The 13090-nt window shown below is 45.4% G+C and overlaps 1 protein-coding gene across 22 annotated transcripts in view; it reads left to right on the top strand.

The window, feature by feature from the left end:
- Window positions 1-6741, top strand: part of Cask (calcium/calmodulin dependent serine protein kinase) — a 337725-nt gene extending 330984 nt beyond the window's left edge. For 11 of the 22 annotated variants that reach the window (XM_075958474.1, XM_075958464.1, XM_075958462.1 and 8 more), the window contains 2 exons: window positions 1564-1647; window positions 5376-5691. In XM_075958474.1, the coding sequence (XP_075814589.1) occupies window positions 1564-1647; window positions 5376-5552 (261 nt within the window). In that variant the 3' untranslated portion in view covers window positions 5553-5691. Of the gene's footprint in view, window positions 1-1563; window positions 1648-5375 lie in introns of all 22 variants that reach the window. The other 11 variants (XM_075958471.1, XM_075958466.1, XM_075958473.1 and 8 more) reach the window with 2 other exon arrangements.
- The last annotated feature ends 6349 nt before the right edge of the window (window positions 6742-13090 follow it).

Below are 13090 nucleotides of genomic sequence, written 5' to 3'. Positions count from 1 at the left end.
GGGTGGGAAGGGAGGGTAGGGTGTCCAAATAAAAGAAGCACCAAGCAAAAAGGCCAAGAAGCCAGAAAGAGTTGTGCCTTTTCAAGACTGAAAGTTGTTCAGTAAGGCCAGTGCACCCCGCAGATGGAGCAGTGCTAGGCAGAACAAGTTAAACATGGGACTCAGCCTTTATGCTAAAGGAGCATGTGTTTTCCCTGCACTGCAGAGGGGGCTGTTGAAAGGTTAGGAGCAGAAGATGGAGTTTGTGTTCCAGAAAGACCATCTAGCGGTGGGCTGTAATATGGATTTAATAGCCCCAAAACTAAAAGCAGGAAATCAGTCTCAGGGCTAGCACTATAAACCAGGCTAAGGATGGAGCATAAGAAGCAGGGGAAAGGGGGGCTGGAGAGATGGCTCAGAGGTTAAGAGCATTGCCTGCTCTTCCAAAGGTCCTGAGTTCAATTCCCAGCAACCACATGGTGGCTCACAACTATCTATAATGAGATCTGGTGCCCTCTTCTGGCATGCAGGCAGGCATGGAAGGAATGTTGTATACATAATAAATAAACAAATATTTTAAAAAAAAAGAAACAGGGGAAAGAAAACAAAAAGTAAAGATCACTTAGAAAGCAAAATAGGTAACAAAACAGGCATGTTGGATTCTTGCGCAAAGAGCCACAGTGGTGCACACATGAAGCCCCAGGCCAGTAGCAAGCCAATTTGAGAACAACCTGTGTATACTAAGACCCTATCTCCGGGGAAGGAGAACTAAAATTAAATAGAGAGCAGAAAGGCATTTACTCCTTATGTCTATGGGTCACTTCCATGTCGGTCCTGTGTGGATTAGGTACCTGGGTGTGGTCAACTTTGGACTGGGATGGTATTTATTATTTCTGAGAGTACCCTGGCTTCCCAAGGGAGGAATAGAAACAGATTTGCCACAATTTGGAAAAGTACTAGTAGTAACCTCAAAGGGCCTTCCACTTGAATGCCATGTCCTCAAATGGGTCAGGTTATTGACCATAACCACATAGTGTCTGTAGTGGAAGGACTTCGTGATTGCAGCCCTGGGCAAGGGTCTCCCCTTCTCCCATGAGTCCCATGGAGGGCCTCTCAACAGAAGACCCGTGTGAATGTGATTATAGCACACAGTGACGGCCACCAGGCTTTGCTCTCTTTGCTTAGCAGTTTGCAGTTTGGTATGTGACAAAGTGGATTTGCAATCTCTGAAAGCCAGCCTGCAGAGCTAAGTCACCTAGAATGCATTTGCCATCAACTAAAATCACCAGGTTTAAATGAACATTAACCGACATAGTCAGTGCTAACTATTACAAAGGAAAATAAATTCAGCAAAGTCAGGAGATTCCTAAGAAACATGTTCTACTTGTCAGCTCTTATCTGGGCTGTTAGCTACCCTTTACAAGAAAAGCAATGGACACTACTTATAAAGTTGGTACATTTAATTATAACTTGCCAAAATCTTGAGCCAAGGCCTTGACTTTTTCAGTTGTATCACATTTTGTAGACTCCTTTGCATGTTGTCTCTGTTATTTCTTCTTCTAAGAGTCTTCCTTTTCCACACAGGCACTGAAGGTCCTGAGAACTGCTGAGTTTGCTCCTTTTGTTGTCTTCATTGCGGCGCCAACTATCACTCCAGGTTTAAATGAGGTAAGAGTGAACTCCCCCTTCTCTGGACAAGCACACTCTATGGTAAGGAATGTGTAGTATGTCTTATACTGAAGACACCTGAGCAAAGATCTGCTTTGTCCTTTTGCAGGGCACTCTGATTTCCAGAGTACAAGGGCCTTGTTTGATATGTGGAGTTAGACTGCCTAAGCAGGGTGTTTCTTCTGGGATCAGAATATTAGACAAATTCCAGCCTCCTCCCTAAAACAGTCTGAAGTGTATCCGTCTCCATTTATAGCAGGAGGTCTGTTCCAGGAGATATGATGTGGACTAGACCAGTCAGTGGGACAACCTGCAGCCTTAATCAGTACATCTGCTTCTGAAGTACAAGCATAAACCCCCTCAATTCCCAAGGCTCAAGGTGTCCAAGCAGACCCTGCCCTCCGGAGCAGCTAGTCTGCTGCCTCCTTCGCAGGGAGCCAAGAGGGGCTATAAGGAATCTGTGATCTCGGTGGGGCTGCCCAAGATGCCCTGCCTATGAAGACCCCTGGAGACTACCCAACCTAGAAATGAGCTGCCCTGAGCAGGGAGCCTTCTTGCCTAGCATGAACATTGTCCTGGGTTCTATCCCCAGCACTACAAAAGGAATAAATTTTGGGTGCTTTCAAGCCAGTTCAAGTCAGCAGTTGCCAGGCTGGCCCAGGTCATACTGAGCCCTGGCAAAGGCTCTCCTTTCCTGGAAGGTAAGGGCAGCAGCACATGCTGACAGTTTAACTACTTCTGCTTCCTGTGGTCCTGAGCTGGGAAGACGCTCCTGTACAATTATCCTGAAGAACATGATTTTTCAGGTTCTAGAACCATCAGCAGACTTTTGACTATGTACAATGAATGCTGACCCATCTTGCAGTACAGTTAGATCAAGGCTTGGAAGTCATGTGTGTCTTTAATATTTAGAGTGACCTTTATTGCTCCTGTTTTCCTTCTTCTTTGTCATCTCATTGACAAAAGGCATATTCTTTCAGAAAGTTCTTTCCCATGTGTGTTTCAAACTCCTCATTGTGATTAACGTTTGTCCTTGGTTACTATGTATTTTTCTTGAATTATCATCCTTGTTTTGTTTTTGTTTTGTTTTTATTTTTTGCCTGTTCTGCCCTTTTACTAATTTTCCATAGCTGCCAAAATGGTGCAGAAAATTGCCTGTAAGTACCAGCTAGGAGGTGATGAAATATAGCCTGTGTCTTTTAATAGATGTAGAATGTAGACATTTCATTCCCATAAATCCTTGCTTTTGCTGATTGAATAAAGGCATTTTGTTTTCACTGAGTTGAGCCTGTTTGCATGTGAAGGGACAGCTTCTATGTGAAGGGACAAACTTATATGTGAAGGTGACCGAGCCTCACTTTAGAGGATGCAGATATAAGGGAGCTTTGTCGCTCAGTAAAGATAACTGTCTAGCCATAAATTTCCTTAAATGTCTGCATCTGCCCAACTTTCTGAACAAACCAGAATTTGCTAGCAGTGTCTCGGGCCCAGGAACATAGCACATAGAACCCTGTGGCACATAGAGTGACTTCTTAGGAACTGTGCCTCCAGGGACTGGTAGGAAGCCCTCCTGGCTCTGATGAAAATATGTATGCTGAAAGGCGGGGTTGTTTCTTATGAAACTGAGCCACAGTTAAAATACTGTGCTTTTCAGATACAAGTAGAATGTGTGTATTTAGGACCTCAGAAGGTGACTAGTGGCTGAGGTCACTAGTCATTGGGATTGTTAACCCTGATAATCAAAACATGCTGAGTCCTACTTTGAAATTCCTGTAGAGGGTGACTAAGCTAGTAGACTTTGATTGGTCAAAGTGCCCAGAATAGGAATATTGAATTCCTGGCTGCTGTGGTACCTATCTGTCCTGCAGAGGACTGGAATAGAATTTCCTCCCTGCTCATGTCCTTGCCAGAGAGCTGTACCCTATGAGAAGAAGAGTCCTGCTTAGCCAGGATGGGTTCCCAGCTCTCCTTAGTCCCTGAAGGTATCACAGTTTTGACATTCTCCAGAGATCAGATTCTCTTACCCTGAACCCCATTTACTAGCACAATCACCCAGTCTCTGGACAATAGACTTAATACTTACATAAATCCTAAAGGGACCAGTATCAGTCAAAAAACCACTTGTTCTTTCAATAGCATTTATTAAGCACGTACTGTGTGTGCCACTCTGCTTAGCTCTGGGACATAGCAGTGGCAGAGCATGCAATGTAAGTTTTTATGCCCTGGCTGAGGAGAGGTTTAATAATCAAATAAACATAAAACTATAGATATGTACAGATATGCAGATAGAGTAAGGCTTGCTTAGGCTACACAGAGACCCTGTCCCTGTCTACTCCTAAGGAGAGATTGTGTGTGTGTGTGTGTGTGTATGTGTGTGTGTGTGTGTGTGTGTGTGTAAGATGCCAACCAGTAGTTTACAACTCCCTAGTATTTGGCAGGTTGAGAAGAAAGCTTGTAGTTAATTTTACTCACAAAGGTCAAATTTGAATTTTACCTTGACCTTTGTGAATTCAACATAAAAAAAATTGACCTGCCAGGCAGTGGTGGTACAGCCCTTTAATCCCAGCACTCAGGAAGGAGAAGCAAGTGGATATCTGTGAGTTCAAAGCCAGCCTAAGAACTTACAGACTAAGTTCCAGAGACAGGGCTACACAGAGAAACCCTGTTTGAAAAATAAGGAGGGAGAAAGGGAGGGAGGGGGAGATAGAGAGTGAGTGAAAGAAAGGGTGAGGGAGGGGGAAAAGGAAGAGGGAGGGAGGGAAGGAGGGAGGGAGAGAGGGAAGAAAGAGAGAGAAAAGAAAGAAGAAGGAAGGAAGGAAGGAAGGAAGGAAGGAAGGAAGGAAGGAAGGAAGGAAGGAAGGAAGTAAGTAAGTTCTGGCCCATTAAACAGAGAAGCAGACCTTCTTTCCGGTGGCTCTTTAGGACACTAAAGGAGCATTAGAGGTGTGTACAGGGGTGTTACCCTTCAGCAAGCCTTCTTAGAGCTCAAGGTTTTGCAATTGTTTTCGAGACATGAGTACGTGCAAACATTTGCCTGGCCATTTCTAGTACAGACCAACTTGGGCACATTCCTCAGATGGCAGTTACTATTATATTTGGGAAATGGCTTTATTCCAGCCATGATTTGTAACATGGAGAAAGCTTTGCCTCTGCATGGACTGCTGTCCAATGAAGGCTATTGTGTGCCATTCCTGGAACACACTAAACCTTTCCAGTAGAAGGGGGAAAATACAACTTAATTTGTTACCCGAAGACAAGGCTTGTTAGCACAAACACACGAGACTCAAATAAGCTTTAAGATCCAAGGAAAGGCATACAAAAGTTCAACCCAGCCACACTGTACTCCCACCAAATAGGAGTTAGCTCTGGTCACCCTGGCTTAGAGGAATAGTGAAAGAACTGTAGCCACTGGAAACCCATGCTTTGTGTGGCCTCCCCCCACATGGCTCTGGGGATAGGCCCAGGTAGGCCTGCGTAGGGGCCATGTGTTTGCTGGAGTGTTGGTTTTGTCTGTTTTTCACAGTGGCCCCTGTTACATGTCAACCAGTCACAGTTGCCAGTGGGAGTTCTACAACCCTGTCCTCACAGGACAGGGACCACCATCTCCTCTGTCACACAGCCATTATTTAGTTTGGGCCTGGGGTTCTGACACTGGGGTGAACTGAGATGTACAGACAAAGGCTACAACTGACTTCTCCCATTCCTGCCCCTCTACCATGCCTATCCAGGATGAATCTCTCCAGCGCCTGCAGAAGGAGTCCGATGTCTTACAGAGAACATATGCACACTACTTCGATCTCACAATTATCAACAACGAAATTGATGAGACAATCAGACATCTGGAGGAAGCTGTCGAGCTCGTGTGCACAGCCCCACAGTGGGTCCCAGTCTCCTGGGTCTATTAGGCTTTTCCCTGGCTATCTGAGTTTAAAACTGGGAGCCACCTCCTACGTGGAAAAGCCTCTTTGTTATCGGCCTTGTGTCAGCAGGTCGTGGTCCCTAGAGACTACCTAGTTGTAGTGTGACCTACATTTATAATTATTGTCATGTCCGAATAGATAGGAGGAGAAAAACAATTACACACTAATTTAAAGAGACAGTATCTTTTTTAATCAGTTCTCCTAAACTTTAATAAAATGTATCTTTAAATGTATGTATTATTCAATCCTTTGGAATGTTATATTTTTGGAAATCATAGCTTTTTATTTCAAAGGCCCCTAAAAACTGCACAAAATAGATGCTGCTTTCTATAATCTATTTTAATAATAATAAACAATGATTCTGTTACCTTGACTGGGGGTGGAACACTACATTCTTTTTAGAGTCTGATTTTATGGATTGGAATATCTTTTTTCCTTTATTTATTTGAGATAATTAGTCTAGTGATTACAAAACAGTCATAAATTTTTAAAGGCCTTTTTTCCTCTCTCTTTTTTTTTAAGTCTTTATGTAACATCCAGATACTGTGATACTGTCTCTTTGAAGCACCCTGTAAACCTTTTAGAGATTTGAAGTTGGGTCTTGACTCTTAATGCATGTGGACAGTCGCGAGCGTTCATGCTGTCGGTGTGTCTGTGTTGGACAAAACAATCTGTAATTACAGCAAAGTACATTCCGTTCACGGGGCACACCCAGGGGAATAAGAATAAATTGCTATTATGACTAAGTTGTAAACCTATGCACATCCCTTGCATTTCGGGCAACTTTATAAAACAGAAAAAAAAAGAAACTGATTTTTATTAATTAATAATCATGTAGTGAAATGTGTTTGTAATTTTGTCTCAATTTAATTTGTTGTAAGGGGGAGGGGGTATTGCTGGTTTTGCCATTTCAGATCTGTGTTGTCTAAGAGTATTAACGTTTTAATTAAGCAAAGAAATGCGGATTTTTAATCTGTATGTAATTGTTTTAAGCACCCATTTAAAGAGAATATACTGTGCAATGAAGAAACCAGTTTAGGCATTCGCTATAAACTGAATTATTCCAAAAGAATAATCTATAACAGCTCTGGAAATTCCTTTAAAATGATAACTAACAGGACAGTCTGACCAATTTTTTAAAAATATACTTCATTGTATGTGTTCAATAATCAAATGCCTTTGGGTCCTTCATTTCATTACAGATTTGTTCAGGTCTCCAAGCTGGTAATCTTTTCTGTTTTAAAATTCGATAGCTGCTCACTGACCCATGGCAGGCCCAGGAATAAGTATCAGTTGGCAGGGCAACAGAGCAGCCTGCCAGAGTACAGCCTGGCTCACATCTGACGTGAAGAGCCACCTGTGGGCTCTCCTTCCTCTTGCTCTATCCCTTGGCACAGGGGAGTCACCTGTCCTTGTTGCTTTGGAAGCATTCACCATCTCATCCGCTGCCATGCTGTCAGAATCTAGAGGAGGTTCAGACTGGGATTCTCAGACTCTTGGCCAGAGGCCACTAGACTCTCTCCCCTTCTTCTTGTGTGCGAGAACAAGGCATTGGCATGACTTTGGTCCTTGGAAACACACCATCACTTTCATTGCTTGTGGGTTAGGTGGCTTCCGTCACTTTGTGCCTTGGCAGCATGTGCAAAACGAGTTCTGGACTGAACAGCTCCTCTTGGGCACTGAAGAGAGAAGGTACGTTCATGCCCACACGCCTCTTTATTCTCAAGCTCCCGCCCTCCCCAGCTATTACACCATACCATTCTTTGTCCGTGCCCAGATGGGTCACAACTTACCAACAAGACATTGTGAGAATAACTTGTGTTCGGTCCCACAGTGGGGTGACCAAATACCATACCAGAGACAGGCTCAACAGTGGTCTCTTGCTATGTAGAGGGGGGAAGTCCAGGAGTTGCATAGGGCTGTGTAGTGCTGACCCCCATCTAAGTGGCACCCAGGCCAGACACCATTTGTGCAGTAGTACTGACCGTAAGCCACTCTTGTCAGCGGCTTTGTACCTGCCCTGCCTCTTCCAGTAAAGCACAAAGAAGACTGCAACTAAGGCATGGGAAAGAGAACTAGCCCTCCCTCTGGTAGAATCCCTCCTGCTCCCACATGCTCTTAAGAACACATCTCAAGATGCTGGTAAGGCCTGTCTGTAGCCATCGACCGCATTCCTACAGGTAGAATGAGCCTTGCAAAGGAGACCAGCTTAAATGTCTGGGACTCCAGACTGAAAGAAGTGGCTGGCTCTTGGGGGTCTGGGGGGCTTCTCTTCTCACTGGCCTTCTAGGGACTCTGAGAGAAAAACACCCTTATGCAGGTGGTGAAAAGCCTGCACCTAGAGCCCAGTGACTTCTCCAACGGGTCGTCTGTCTTCTCCACTAGTGCACACTCTAAAGCAGTGTGTTTAGGACCTAGAGAAGAAAGCCCTTCTGAAGTCAGTAAGATGCGTACAATCCTGTCTGGAGCAATCAGGATATTGCTAAAAAGCTTCCTGACTGCCTCCATTTCATCAGCAGAACCAGACACACACGCATACCAGTTTATTCTTTGCAAAAGTTCAGTCAGTTAAATCAGTGGCCCGTTGAAGTGTGGGAAAGTCAGATTGCAGGTCCTCTCTGCCACCCCAGCCTACTCCACACACCAGGAGAGGGAATGTTTGCATCTCCTTAGTTCTTTGTTTACAAAGATGGAGCTGCCTGATTTTCTAATCAGAAGGCTGTAGTTACTTTGCAGGCGCATCGTCTTTCTATCTGAACACTGAAAAGGAAAGTGTCACTCAGTTTAACTCATCTGGAAGTTTCCCAGTGTCGAGAGGACATTGTAACCTTTTTAGATGCAGCCCCATCCGCTGAGATGTTTAAAATATCTGCTCAGGAAGGCAAAGAAACCAGTTGACCTACTTCTTGCTATTTGCATTCAGAAGACAGAGTTTCAGCAGGCCCTATTGGCGGCTGAATAAATAAGGCTGCAGGGTCCCCTACCATGTAAAGAAGGGGATCCCTTCCCAGTATCCAAGTCCTGGAGCAGGTGGGCAAGATGAGCTGTCCTTTAAAGCTTCTGCTGTCTTTTCAAGCTTTACAGCCCAGAGTTCTCTTGTTTTTCAGTCAGGTGTCTCTTCTTTAAGGCTACCAGTTTATTCTTTGCAAAAGTTCAGTCAGTTAAACCACCCTCCAGGAAGCAAGGGCTACCCAGAGTAGAAAGTGCCCCTTTAGGATGAGGCAGCCCAAAGCATTCTCTTGTCTCCCACTGATGGGATGTTCCTTTAGCATCCCAGATCAGTTTCTTATGCCGCCGAGCAGAATTAAGCTTCGCTTGCCATTAACATTATTGAGAGAACTGCTTGGTTAGTGAATTCGTAATAAAAATGTCTCCTTGGAAAGAAGAGAGGGCACACTGATTAGCATCCCAGGCCCTTGCAGCCCTCATCACTCCTTGTTTCAGGTCAGCAGCCTGGTGAGCAGCTTGTGCGGATGGTTTCTCAGAGTGGAGCACCACACTCAGCCTATTCTCTTAACGGGCTGTCTATGCCTAGGCACACTGAAGCCCCTGTGCGCATCTTCTTTGTTCTGCACCTCTGGTTAATTCCTTTAGGAAGATGCTTTGCTTCTCACTACGGCTTTCAGAAGGGCTGCATGCTCTTCTCATCGCTGCTTTTGTTTGGAGGCACTTGCCCTTTTCTGGCCCCTTTAGACATAGGGTCTCCCTCTTAATGTGGCACTTCTGTCTACAGGACCATACTTGTGAGGCCCAGTGTGTTTGGGCGCTGCACGGGTCCATTTGCCTTAAGCTTGTGGGACGTCTCGGATCTCCCAGTTTACAGAATGAACTTCGGCTATCACATCCATCCAGGAAGTAGGGGGGAAGAGGAAGAGTGTCCCAACCTTCACATTTACACTTCCTGGGCCACAGCAGCAGCTAGAGGGAGAGAGCAGCCCCATCCCTGGGTTAGGCATCCCCAAGTCTTAGCTGTTAGGGGGATGGGAGAGAACTGCCTGACTTCCTACTGCCTGTCACCAACCCTCCATTAACTCCCTTGAATGAACCTGTGCAAATGGACCAAGCAAAAGAAAATGGAAGGAGATGTTTGCAGCCACACGGGAGACCTCATTTCTAGCCCCCAAGCACAACTCCAGCTCTGTGTATGGGTAAAACTCAGCACTTTGCTACTTCTTGGAGTTAAATCCATTGTCTATAGCATGCGAAAGCATAGGGTCCGGGGCTGAGCCTTTCTGGACCCCGGAGAGCATCTCAGCAGAGGGACTTGTGCTTGAGAGTAGAAGTAGGCATTCCTCCACAGAAAGAGGCCTTGCTTTTATTTTTCATTTGGCAGAGACCAAGAATTGGGGGTAGGGGTTGATTTGCAGTCTTTGATGTCGCCTGGGATGTCCTCTGCAGGCAGGTGGTGCTGAGAGCACAGCATCGTGTTTCAGTGCAGTGTAGGTGCATTGCCATTCAGACTCAGTTCTGGGCTGGTTTTGCTTAAAGCTTTGCCAACGTGTTCTTTCTTTCTGTATGTATTATTGCCTTTTTATAAAAGGTTTTGAAGTATTGTCTCAGTGATAAAAAGAGAGAGATGTTAATGGTTGTTGTATATTTCACCGTATCCGATTGTAAGTATTCGCAGGGTACAGCAAAGCCTTAGCTTGCAAGAGGAGCTGAAGGGGTTGGAAAGGTTCGGATTCTTTGTAAATGTCCTGCTTTTCTTTCTCTCTGTGTGTATCTATTTACATGCCTTAGCACACGCCCTCCCATCCCAATTCCTTTGCCCTGTCGCCTGAACAACCACAATGCTGGTGTCACTGCCAGCACAGTACAAGTCGAAACCCTAATCAGTTATCTTGTGTGACAGGGGAAGAAGAGAAACTGCATAGTATTCTTTGTAGAATATACATATCTGTAGGATGCTGTGTAATGGGAAACCATAGACTTGGGCTTTCATCATTTCAGAGTTGGAGAAATGTATGAATAAAATGTATAAAACATGAAAGGCAGTTGTCTGCTCAGATTCCAGCCAAACCGCTTGGAAACAAACACCGTGACCGGTAGAAGAGGGATGGCCAGATCTGAACTCCTCTGCATGGCTAGGCTTGCAGACCTCCCCCACAAAGTCGGTCTCTGAGGGGGTGACTTCCTCCCTCTGGGAAGAGCATGTCCCAGGCTCCGGATGGCTATCCTGGAAACCTTCCTCTCCATCCATGGCTATCTCAGATTTGAACTTGCATTTGGACACACATTTCAAATAACTTCTGATCTTTAGAAAATCGGAGACAAATGCTGGAAATAGAAGTCTAAATTGATTTTAGTGATGTGGGTGCCACAGCTCTACGAATGTGCTTGTCTGACGTTTCCATTTAAAGCTGGAGCAGGAAGCACTCCAGGCTGGTTGCTTGACTTGATCCCTGGGATGCCCCTGCTCACCTAGTTGGCACACTCCCTACCCCAGCCTTAGGCTTTGCCCAAGAATGTCGTTGCAGAGACCCACACTTGCCTGTGTTGCATACACCCAGAAAGGAGGCAAGCCCCATTGCGTTCCACATGCTCACTTGGATAGTCGCAATGCTTTACTCAAACAAGAAGAGTAAGGCCTGATGGGGTAGCGGGAGAGGGGGCTGTGCTCAGCTGATCAACGAAGTGCCTGCCAGTAGGAGTAAAAATCTCGGTTTGATCCCCAGCACCCATGTAAAAAGCCAGGAATGGTGGCACAGCTTTGTAATCCTGGTGCTGGAGAGGCAGACATGAATCCTGAGGTTCAGCTGGCCTCAGTAAGAGACCTTATGTCAAAAGACAAAGCAAACGGATACTGAGGAAGGTGAGGTTGACCTTTGGTCTCCACACATATGTACACACACACACACATGTAGTGAGTGAATGTCCGAGCCATCTTGGGGAGTTGAGCTGTTCCATCTTGCGAAAGAATCACATTAGCTGGGCTCTGTTGACTGTTTATACCACACCTGAGGAAGCAGGGAGGGTCCCAAGACCTGCCTGAGCATCAGCCCCTCTACCACCTGTTGTATGCAACCCTGCCTCAGTTGCATATGGCCACAAGGAAGGGCTATCCAGGCTGGGAAGATCAGTGGAGGGGGCTCCAGGATGACCTCTGAACCCTCCTCACAGCTACTCACTGCCAGAGCATCTGGTCAGTTCTGGTGAGCTACTACTGGAGGGAAATTCAGAAGAAACAGCCTGCTGAGACTTCACCGGTGGCTTCTGATTGCAAGGCAGGAAACTGAGGCAGCAGTGGGAAAGCAGAGACTGCCCAAGGCAGGGTCACCATGAATTCTAGGAATCCCTAGAACATTGAGTGCCATGAATGTTCACTTTGACTTGTGGAGTGGTGCTTACAGAGATACATATGACCTTGAGAACACTTGGGACCCAACACCTGGGATCTGTGTGGGTTTTTTTTTAATATAACATAAATCTCACAGAACAAAACAAAAACTACCAACTGTGATCATTTTTGCAGCTGCCCAAAATAATCATTAAGCAAAATCTAATGCCAAGTCCTACTTTGAGAAGGATCGAGTCAAAACATAAAACAAACACGCTTCACAGCTAAAGAAGAGCTGCATCAGGGTCTACACAGGCCTGAGAAGCCAGGTCCTCAGCACCCATGTCATAAACCTGGAACAGCAGCACAACACAGGGCTGTCATCCCAGAACTGGAAGGGCGGGGACGAGAGGATCCCTGGAGCACACTGGCCCGCCAATCTAGCATAGTTCGGAGAAAACCAATGTCAAGCTCTGTCCTCCACTTGCATGCAAACGCACACACCTACACATGGGGTGGGGGGAGGAAAGACGGAAGCCTTCTCCTCCAAGGCCACTTGCCCCTTCCAAAAAAGGCTGCCAAAGCTGAGGTTGAAACACAAGGAAGGCAGCGCTGTCCTCATCTGCTCCAGTCCTGCCATCAACTGCGGACGATCCCAGACTGCCTGTGCCTTGTGCTGCCTCCCAGAAGAGGGTTTCATTCCTCTCAGAAGGAAAGCCACATCACTCTAGCCTTCAGAGAGTTTCTTCAAGTCATTTTGTTGGTACAGTTTCTGACAAAACCCAAAACTAAACTAGCTAGGGCCGGTAAGATGGCTCAGCAGGTAAAGGTGCTTGCTTTCAAGTCTGATGACGTGAGTTCGATCCCTGGAACTCACACGGTGAAAGGAAAGAACTTACTCCTGAAGGTTGTCCTCTGATATGTACTGTGGCATTCATCTACCCAAATACATACATACATACATACATACATACATACATACATACGATAACTATTTTTAAAACTAACTAGATTTGTGAAAAGAAAATAGCAAAGTAGATGACTACATCTGTACACCAAATATCAATATCTTGTTTGACTTAAATATACATACAGTTAAATACTTTATGAATGAAAGAAAATAAATAAAAATGTAAAGGAATATAGACATGACTGGTCTCAGGTTTTGTCACCAGGTGATTTAAAAAAGGAAATAAAAAGGAAAGGGCCTGACTGCTCCTAGGCATGTTGGAGGAAAAAGTTCATT

The sequence above is a fragment of the Microtus pennsylvanicus genome, chromosome X (genome assembly GCF_037038515.1).
Source record: "Microtus pennsylvanicus isolate mMicPen1 chromosome X, mMicPen1.hap1, whole genome shotgun sequence".
Classification (NCBI taxonomy): Eukaryota; Metazoa; Chordata; class Mammalia; order Rodentia; family Cricetidae; genus Microtus; species Microtus pennsylvanicus.
Note: the sequence above shows the minus strand (reverse complement) of the source record. Positions and strands in the feature narration are given on the sequence as shown.